The sequence below is a fragment of the Apteryx mantelli genome, chromosome 1, assembly GCF_036417845.1.
Source record: "Apteryx mantelli isolate bAptMan1 chromosome 1, bAptMan1.hap1, whole genome shotgun sequence".
Taxonomy (NCBI): domain Eukaryota; kingdom Metazoa; phylum Chordata; class Aves; order Apterygiformes; family Apterygidae; genus Apteryx; species Apteryx mantelli.
The window spans coordinates 1,151,795-1,161,773 of NC_089978.1; the positions used below are offsets into that span (position 1 = coordinate 1,151,795).

Genomic DNA, 9,979 nt, shown 5'->3' on the forward strand with positions numbered 1-9,979 from the left:
AGCGACTCGGTCACAGGCTCCACTTGCTTCATGCATGGGGATTTCTGATGAATGATTCTTAACGGATGGCTATGAATAACAGTTAATAACTGCACTGAGTGGGTGCCCTGAGTGAGGCGAAGCAAATGCACTTTCCAAATGCTGAAGCGACACCTGGATCATTCTATGAAGTGGGTGTTTCCCAGAGCAGTGACCTCTGTCAAGGAGATCTCTCAGCTCCCGTGGTGCCACGGGGAGAAGATCCTCCTTGGTGTGAGCACCCTGAGGACACCCCTGCGGATCTGCTTCGTTTTAATGCTGTAGATGATGGGGTTCAGCACGGGGGGGACCAGCAGGTAGATGTTGGCCATGAGGATGTGAACGAGAGGGGAAACGTGTTTGCCTAAACGGTGAACCACGGACAAGCCAACCATGGGGATGTACAGTACTAGGACTGCCAGGATGTGGGACAAGCAGTTGTTTAAAGCCTTGAGACGCTCACTTGGAGATGCAATGCTCACGACTGCCTTAGCAATCAGTATATATGACACAAAGATGAGCAGGGGGTCTAACACAACTATGAGGACCACTATAGCTAGCCCGTACCTGCTATTGAATGTGATGTCTGCACATACGTGCTTGATCACGTCTTGGTGCAGGCAGTAGGAGTGGGAGAGCACACGGGACCGGCAGAAGGGCAACCTTCTCAGCAGGAAGAGGGATGGCAGCACCCCTAAGAGACATCGGCACACGACAGCCAGCCCGATCTTGGCTATCCTGGCGCTGGTGAGGATGGAGGAGTATCTCAGTGGGTAGCAGATGGCCACATAGCGATCAAAGGCCATGGCCAGAAGCACTGAAGACTCCATGAAAGAGAATGAATGAACAAAGCAGACTTGAGCAAAACAGGCATCAAAACTGATTTCCCTGTGGTTGGCCCAGAAAATACCCATCACGGTTGGCATTGTAGACAGAGACAAGCCCAGATCCGTGATGGCCAGCATGGAGAGGAATTGGTACATGGGCTCGTGGAGGCTCGGCTCGGTCCAGATGACAAAGAGGATCGTGCAGTTCCCCGCCAGTGCCACAACGTAAATGCAAGTGAAAGGGATGGAGAGCCAGACATGGGCAGCCTCCAGCCCCGGGATGCCCGTCAGCATGAACGTCAGCTGAGAGGAATTGCTCCTATCGCAACACGACATGATGAACTGAAGCACAAAAAGGCAATTCACTAATGTGACCAGTGAACCAAAGAAAAATATGCCACCTAGAAATAACCCCAGATCATAAATCAGCAAAATCTAAGCAAATAGCTTTATGTTTCATGCACTGGCACTTTCAAAGTGCTGCAGTACAAACCGTTATGTACGTGAAAGCATGATGGTACAGAAGCATAGCGTAGAAAGACGCAATCCTTGCACTCCGCTATGACAAGAATAAATACCATATAGCCTGGGAGCCTGATAATTTCTTCCTTTACCTAGTACGATTGTAAATGTCAATGTGCAATATTGCTGTTATTATAAACATTACAACTTCAGGAAAAGGGAGGAAAGTTCATAACTGTCCCCCAGATAAATAGCAAGTAATCAAATGTAGCGGGTGAAGCAAAGCTATTTATGTCAATTTCACCTGCACCTTTGGCATTTTTGGGCTTCCACTTAATGGAGTCAGGAGACTCTGGTGTCATTGATATGGCTTTTCACTCCAGAAAGAAGTAGGAAGTTCTCTTGAAATGGTGAATTTAGAAGTGCTGTTGATTCTTCAGATTGAGTCCCGACGGCTTCCCGATCCCACTGCAGGATGAGATGCAGTTTCATGCCAGTTGTCTTCTGTCCTCTCCTCCCTCTTTGCACGCGACACACATTTTGAGACCTTGGCTTCAAGGAGCCCCGAATGACCGAGGAACTGGAGCTCTGCGAGTGTCTTGATCACACACTTGTCCCCCAGCTAAACACGGCCAGGCAATGTCCTCCAAGGCTCTGGGTTGATTGCCCACGGGTTAGAGCACATTCTTGCAGAAAGAGCTGAAAGGAGAAATGGATTGCTTTCCTAAATACAAGCGCAACCACACTGAGACGGCGGGAATTCTGCATGTGTATTTTAGCCATGGAAAATTCTGTAAGTAGCTGGCAGGTGCGCAGGTTTTCTAATCTGAGCATCTTTTAAACAGCAGTAAAGCATAGCAAGACACTGCAGCCTCACTCTGAAAAAGTCATACCAGGCACTAAGTTCTGATTTTATGCTAAGCAGGGAAAACTGACTTAAAACACGGCAGACTTGCCATTGTGGTTAGGAAGCAAGTTGATTCCTGCCTACCATTCCTTCCAGAGGAAGAGATTTCTGAAAACAAAACGCCCTTTGATATGGCAGGGGAGGTAGGAGAAGCCTTATCTCTTGAAGGCTAAAAGCTGTGGTAGCTAAAGCAAAGCAAGAAACACATTTTTAGCAGAGATTTAGCATTCTCCAGTGGGAACAGGCAACCTTAGAAGCTTCGGATTCTCTTCTGCCTGAAGTCTTCAAAGGGCAACCGGAGGACATCTCAGGTCAAAGTGAGCTCACTGATTTAATGCCAGTAAAATGTGGTGGTCACCTGGCTCATCACAGAATTGATAGGAAATATGCCGGAAAGGGCCCTCAGGAGACCACTTTCCCATCTCTGATGAACCACCAGCAGCCATCCTTCGATCAGCTGCAGAGGGACAGTGCCCTAGTCCATTGCCTGCCCAAAGGCAGGATCCACCTATGCCATGCCATTCCTGATGGGCACCTGCTCAATCTGGTTTTCAAAGTGCCACCAATGGCAAAGCGGCATCCTCCCTAGGCAATCTAGTCCCGTGCTTCACTGCCTTCACCCCACTCCTATGGCGACCCTCTCTTCCTGCAGGCTAAACCCATCCTGCCTGGCCCTGCCCACGGCTGTCACAAAGAAGAGTTGATTCCCTTTTCCACAGCTCTGCTTTACACACTGAAAGACAGTTCTCTTTGGTCTTTTGTTCTTTACGCTACGCAATCCAAGCTCCTTTAAATTTTCCAGGTCATGTCTCATTCTGCTGGCACACCCCCAACCTTTCTTCAGTTGGTCTGCTTTATTTTCAAGCGGGGGAATTAAAACCAAGTAACTTCACTGGTCCCTTCTCGCCCTAAAATCTACAGATCTAGGAAGTGTGGAAAAATGAGCAAGTAGTAATGGGAAGAAGTAAATATAAAGGTGGAAATCTGAATGGAAACTTACAAAGAGTAGCTGTCGTTTCAGCTTTTCGTCGTGCTCCCACGTCTTAGTGGTACTGCGCTCATGGGGAATTAAAGATCATAGTAGTCTTTCCTTCTCGCTGCATTGACAACTTTAGTCCTGCCAAGGATGCAAGGTCTTGACGAAGTGAAGAGTCAAGGCCCAGGTGCTCCTGCCTGTGCTGCCCACGCACAGCTATTTATAATATTTTCCTGACAAAACACTGCTGAGAACGAGCATTACGAGCAACCCAGAGGCAGAAGGAGCGTGTCCCTGGGAAGCACAGTGTTGCTGTGAAGAGGCGCAGACAAGCCAAAGGGAATAGGAGCTGGGGGAGTCGTTGTGCCTTCAACTCTCCACTGGGCAGGGGACACAAACCACACGGTCCCCGCTCACCGTCCCCACCGGCCACACAGCCTCTGCGGGAAGCTGCAAAGCAGCAGAAGGAAAAACTGCAAACACGCCTTCCTCTGAGCCAAAGGGATCCTCAACAGCCAGCATCACACTAAAACCTGGGAAATGCTTTACCGACCCTTGACAGATGAGATCCTGCCAGCGATGGCTCCTGCTGCTGGAGGTGCTGGTGCACAAGCTCTGCTGCACTCCTCCACAGCTCCTTCTCCTCGCCCTGTACCCGTTGCCAATGTACTAACACAAGCCTCCAGCCCTCTGTCCCTTAGCGCTCTTAAAGCCTGAGACCGCTCTCACAGCACCCATGAAATGTTGCTGAGTGCAGGAAGTTTCCAACACAGCGACAGGCCTTGCAGGTTAAACCTTAGTTTTTGCTGACTGCTGAGTAGCTCCGTGGTTAGTGCTCAGAAGCATTAAAAAAGAAAAAAAGAAAAACTGAATGCAAATAATGGTTAGGACAGGAATAAACATCAGGGAACGTCCTTAGACGGCTGTATAAACCTAATGTTCACCCTGATCTTGTGCAGTTCTGCTTCCTTCATCTCAAAGAGGGACATGAAACGGGGAAAGTTCAGGGAGGGCATCACAAGCAATCCGAGACCTGGAAGAACTTTCCTGGACTAGACACCCATTCGTGAATGCCTCTAAACATGCTCAGCTGCAGGAGGAGTGAGCTCCTGTGGATCTCTGCTGTCAAATATGTAGGCATCAGTCGAATGCAGATGTCTTCCGACTGTGCATGGCAGAGAGGAAAAAGGCCAAAGCGGCCACTGAGAATTACATATCGGAATTCAGCCAGGGCTTGCCCTAGGTAAAGCACGGACAGTCGGAACTTGAGGATACAAGGTACCCTTGCTGCTGCAACCACTGGGTTGAGTCTGCCCCCAGGAAGGAGCACGCGGAGCACGAGGTTAGGCGTCCCTGACGTGCCGTGCCGGGACAGCGAGAAATGTCCCCCTGCCGTCCACCTCAGGGCAGCCAGCTCACCACAGCTCACCTCGGGGTGGGAGGTCCCCAGGACACTCTCAGTCTCAGAGCCCCGAGACAACTTGCACAAGGCAAGTCAGCTGCATGGAGCAAATGGGGGTGCACCCACCCACCTCTGCCATCAACACAAGCCATACTGGTAGGACTACAGAGAGAGGGAGAGCTTCCCCATCTTCTGCACTGAGCATCACGCGGACAAGTACCCCCTTCACGGACACGGGATACACGTTCATGTGGCTCGCACTCAAAAGGCTTTCTGGGGAGATCTGGAGAACTGCAGAACCATGAACGTGAGACCTGTGTGGGACAAGGATGCAGAAAATAATGAAGGGTTGAATCAACCGGCCCTTGCATAAGCACGCGATCCTGGGGAAGGCTCAGCTCGGCTCTTCTAACATGGAGACAAGCCTCCCTAGGATACCCAAAGTCCTCAAAGGACCAGAAAAGATTCTGGGTGAGGCAGATCCAGTTGATCGACCCTACTTGGAGTCCCAAAGGCTCTGAATAAGGCCCCCACCAGAGGTCATCAAACAAGCAGCCGTCAGACGAGAGTGAAGTCCCTCACACTAGGACAGGATTGAATCAGAAGATAAACGGCTATCCTTTACAGTGAACCCCTGCAGGAATCTGTGCTGGGGCTTGTCCTTTCCAATTTAGTTCATCTGGGAAAAGGAGGGAAAACAGCAGGGTGACCAAGTTTCCTGATGATAGTCAGTTACTCAAGAAAAAGGAGGACCGGCTGAGGAAATCTGCAGAAGAGCCTAATATAACTGTACAATACAACAACAGATATAAGTCAGATTAGATAAATGTAAAGTGATGCAATTGGGGGAAAAAAAAAAACAGAACACTTCAGACAGAAAATGACGGGCTCGTGGCTAACAATTATCCCTCAGGAATAGGCTGTCACAAGTTCTGACAGTTTTATGACAACATCATTTTGGTGATCAGCAGTGCCCAAAAGCAAACCAGATATTAGAAATTCCTTCTCAAGGAGTAGAAAGGAAAGGAAGAATGGCGTTATGTGTCTGGGATACTGCTGCAGTTGTGGCTCCTCCGGGGAAGGGAAAGACGTGCCACAAGACCTGAGCAGACCGTGACTCTGCAGCATGGACAAGAGGCAGCTGAGGGGAGATGCAATAGAGGTGACAAAGGCACAGAGAGGATGAATGGGGAATAATCGCTCACTGTCACTTCCACTACGACAACGAGAAGCACGAAAAATGAAAACAGCACACGGCTGGTTCAGAGCAAACCTATCGAGGTCATTCTTCACACACCATGGAATTAGACTGCGGAAATCACTACAACAGGGTCTTGTGGAGCTGAAAGTGTTCATGAGTGACACCCAGAAAGAGGAGCTCCTCAGGCAAGTGGGTTCATCACCAAAAATCCCCCAAATCAGGGCTGTGATTGAAGAACCTGCATGGTTTCAGAGGGAAGGCTCTGCCTGTCAGCAGCCAGGGAGTAGGGGCTTCCCGAGGGGTCTTGTGATCAAAGCTGGCTTTCAGGCTCAATTGTAGTGTTCAGGTCTTTGCAACAAGGCTTGTTGTTTCCTCTCATCAGCTGGCATTTATTTTTTAATTTGGGAGCTGATACTCTCATAACATGGATCATCGTAACTGATCATCTCCCCAGGCAAGAGATGGTGGCTTGTGAGAGAAGCTGGGCACAGCTGCTTGTCACTAAACCACTGCTCCTAAGGCAATGCATGCTGGCACAAGCTAGACCTCGTTAAGCATATTAGTGCTTTCAAGTGCCAGCATCTGTGTGAGAAGACTCTCCTGTTAAAGCTGAGCCCAGGATGCTGCTGCACTGAGTGTTTTTAAGGTCTTGCAGAGGTCTTGGAGGCTCTTTTGACTGGTAAGCTGCTCTTCTTTGCTTTATGGAGTATGTGGTTATGATGCAGATTAGTTACTTCCTCAGCCTCAGGTTTATGTGTATGCTTCCTTAGTTCAGGAGTTGCTGTTTTCTCCTACAGCACTTTATACTGTTTTTAGATGTTGTAAGCAGTGTGTCTTCTTCCTGTGCTGTGCAAAAACTTCCTTAGGAGTGGTGGTTCTACACTGTTCTCCTGCCTTGACAAGGAATGTGAGGGAGTAGCATTCCTCTAACAAGTGAGCATAAAAGACCTATCCTGCTCTGGATAGGAAGGAGAGGCCAAGACATTCTGACATGAAGTTGTCTCCTGTTGCTCGAGTCTCTTCTCCTTTGGAGACCTTAGTTCTGGCTCTGTAGTGGCTGTGAGGTACAGATGAGCCAAAGCAAATGCCTCTCTCTTCTGACCCATTCCTGAAAAGAAGGTGGGCCTCTTGCAGCTGGTGGTCCAGGCAAGGTGTCAGTGTGCTGGTGCTTTTAACCGCCTCCTCTGAACCACTAGCTAAAACCCATCCCTAGTTAGGGGCTGTCTAGCTTGCATGAAGCTTGGGCTCTGAAAGCTCTGAGCTTAAACTGTGAGGTGGCTTAAGGGAAGAAGGAATCCAGCCGGAAGGGTTCTAATGCAGCATTGTCCTGCTGATCACGGTGCCTTGTGGGGTCTCAGAGGCTGACTAGCAAACAGCCACAGTGCTGATAGAGGAGAGGGTGCCAGGCTGCCTGGGGACAACACCTGGCTGACCTGGCAGCCTTTCTTTGGAGCACTGCACCATGTGTCCTTGGTGCTGTGACTTGCTAGCAAGCTGCTGGTGTCCTTCTGGGTGCCTTGCCTGCACAGCCCCTCTGCTCCTGCTAAAGCGTGTCCTCTGCTGTCCCCTTGCCTGTGCAGCTTTGCCCTTCTCCTGCCTCTGTGGAGATGGCAGTGGGGCAGGTGCTGCTTGTGCTGCTGGCTGCCTCCACAGTGAGTGCCACCAAGGACCCGCTGCTGAATGTCTGCATGGATGCCAAGCACCACAAAAGCAAGCCTGGCCCAGAGGGGCTGCTGCATGGCCAGGTAGGATGCTGCTGTGCTGCTGATGTTTCTGTCCAGCCACCACCTCTGCAGTCCAGGTTATTTTGGGTGGCATTGCCTGGGTGCCCTCTGCCCACCTGCCCAGACCAGAGAGGCTGCTGTGGAGCTTTGGGCTTAGCAAGCTCTTGTCTGGGGAAGATGGCCTGTGCTGTATATGGGGCCAGATTGTTTTGCCCCTTTCTTCCAACAAAAGGCTAGAGCAGAATGGGGGCGGGAGTGGCTACACATACCACAGATGGTGGAATTTCTTGTGTTAGCTCAGTTTTCCTTTTTATTTTTGCCAGGAAGGCACTTTTTTCAAAGCTCAGGGGATCCTGAGATCCCACTGAGATAAATGCTGGCAAGAAAAGCCCATCTTTTCTGCTCCCTCCCTCTCTGTGTTAGAGCTGCTTCTTGCTGCCTGGGAGCTCTGTTCCCCAGCCCTTGGTGGGGACAGGCCTAGCAGGCAGCCAGGGCCCAGCAGGTGGCAGCTCGTGTTTCTCTTTGCTGGGACTGGTGCTGTGTGTGATCTGGGCTGGGCTCTGACCTTCATGGTCCCTGTCCTGCTCTCCTCCTGACTCCATCTGGCTGCAGCCGCAAGCTCTTCAGTCTGCAGTGCCCTGGGGTTGCTGCAGAAGGGCAAATGCTGTTGCTGCTCAAGTGCTCTTGCTGGAGGCAGTGCAGGCAGCTGGCACCTGCAGCAGCCTGCCACTGCCTTGAGCTGCTGCCTGGCCCTCCTCATGGGCCTGTCTCCTGCTCCATGGCAGTGTTCCCCCTGGAAGGACAATGCCTGCTGCACAGCCAACACCAGCTCAGAAGCCCACAGGGACCAGTCCTACCTCTACAGCTTCAACTGGAACCACTGTGGGGTGATGCCACCCAAGTGCAAGAGGCACTTCATCCAGGACACGTGCTTGTATGAGTGCTCACCCAACCTGGGGCCTTGGATTGACAAGGTAGGGGTCAGTTCTGCTGTGACTGAAGGCAGTGGAGCTTGTGCTGGGCCCATGACATGGGATCTGCTGGTGCCCTGTGTGTTATGCTCTTGCCCGCCTGGGTGAGGGCTGGCATGTGTGCTCTCCAGGAATGGTGAGTCTCTCCACCTGATAGGTAGATTAGCAGAGGACTCTGCTAGCCTCTGCTTAGGTACACAGGCAGACTGATGTAAAAATCGCTCTCTATCAAGGTGTGTCTGGTGGGACTGAGACTTTTGGGGGTCAGCTCTGGAGGCCAGGGGAAAGGGCTGGGAGGGGGATTCAGATGACCTCTGTGATGTGGCAGAGCCCTTGGCTTTTGAGGGCCACCACCAATGTGCGTGGCCCTCTTCTCTTGGAGGCTGACAGCAGCTGGCGTCGGGAGAGGATTCTCCATGTGCCCCTCTGCAAAGAGGACTGTGAGGAGTGGTGGGAGGATTGCAAGGACTCTGTCACCTGCAAGGAGAACTGGCACAAGGGCTGGAACTGGGCAACAGGTTAGTGGGCTCTGTGGAGCAAGCCTTTCCTCACCTTTCCCTGCAAACCAGACCTGGCAGTGTCACTGCTGCCTGCCCAGTGCTCAAAGCCAAGACACTTGGTTGCTCTCATTTGGCTTGGGGGGTCGCAGACTAGAAGGTGGCCAAGCCACAGTCCACCAGCTGATGTGCAGCAGTGGGCTGTGGGCAGACTGTTAGCTGGGGCCTGCTTCCTTGTGTGGAAGGAGGGAACTGAAGTGTGCTCACTCAGGAGGGCCTTGCTGGTGCTGTCTGTCCTCAGGAACAAACCGCTGCCCTTGGGGATCCATGTGCAGGCCCTTCTCCCATGTCTTCCCCCAACCAGCTGACCTGTGTGAGAAGATCTGGTCCAACTCCTACAAATACACCACAGAGCACCGGGGCAGTGGGCGCTGCATCCAGATGTGGTTTGATCCTGCCCAGGGAAACCCCAATGTGCTTGTGGCAAAACACTATGCTTGGAAGAAGAGATCCTCTCCTGCTCGGATGAAGAATGTGACTCCTGCTGAGACTGGCAAAGCTGTGTGTGCTTTGCCATGGCCTGCCCTGGTCCCGCTGCCTCTTGCCCTCCTGATGCTCCCCTAGGGCCCTGGGAGCTGTTGGCCCTGTGGGTGCTGGGGGATCCCTCTAATGGCTCGCCCAAGGGCCTTGGCTTTGGCCACTCTCAAGAAATGGGCTGCACAAGGTGCCCTACAAAAGGAGATGGCATGGTAACACTCAGGTCTGCCTGAACTGTTTGTCCATGCCAGCAAGTGCTTGACATGAATGTTGTTGTTGCTGTTGGCCCTTGATACCTGCCTCTACTTGGAGCTGGTGGTGAAGGACACTATTTCCCTGCCATGCTGTGGAGGGAAGGCCTAGCCTTTGCTCTGAGGTAGGAGGTGTTGCTCCTTCAGCACATGTGTTGCCACCCCACACTCACCTTCTCCTGGCCCTAGCACAGGCTCTGACAGCT

General features: G+C 51.6%; 2 protein-coding genes across 2 annotated transcripts; one reads left to right on the forward strand and one right to left on the reverse strand.

Moving 5' to 3' along the window:
• Positions 1-212: 212 nt before the first annotated feature.
• Positions 213-1,181, reverse strand: LOC136991012 (olfactory receptor 51Q1-like). Its single transcript, XM_067289489.1, has one exon. The coding sequence runs from the start codon at positions 1,179-1,181 to the stop codon at positions 213-215; it is 969 nt and encodes a 322-aa protein (XP_067145590.1).
• Positions 1,182-7,397: 6,216 nt separating this feature from the next.
• LOC136991073 (folate receptor gamma-like) lies at positions 7,398-9,609 on the forward strand. Its single transcript, XM_067289560.1, has 4 exons — positions 7,398-7,538; positions 8,303-8,491; positions 8,871-9,006; positions 9,287-9,609. The coding sequence occupies exons 1-4, from the start codon at positions 7,401-7,403 to the stop codon at positions 9,607-9,609; spliced, it is 786 nt and encodes a 261-aa protein (XP_067145661.1). The 5' UTR covers positions 7,398-7,400.
• The last annotated feature ends 370 nt before the right edge of the window (positions 9,610-9,979 follow it).

Bases quoted from the DNA above. Each gene is read 5' to 3' on its own strand.
- LOC136991073 (XM_067289560.1), top strand. From the start codon at position 7,401: ATGGCAGTGGGGCAGGTGCTGCTTGTGCTGCTGGCTGCCTCCACAGTG. The intron at 8,492-8,870 runs GTAGGGGTCAGT...CTTCTCTTGGAG, and splicing joins TGGGGCCTTGGATTGACAAG to GCTGACAGCAGCTGGCGTCG. The intron at 9,007-9,286 runs GTTAGTGGGCTC...GTCTGTCCTCAG, and splicing joins GGGCTGGAACTGGGCAACAG to GAACAAACCGCTGCCCTTGG.
- LOC136991012 (XM_067289489.1), bottom strand. From the start codon at position 1,181: ATGTCGTGTTGCGATAGGAGCAATTCCTCTCAGCTGACGTTCATGCTG.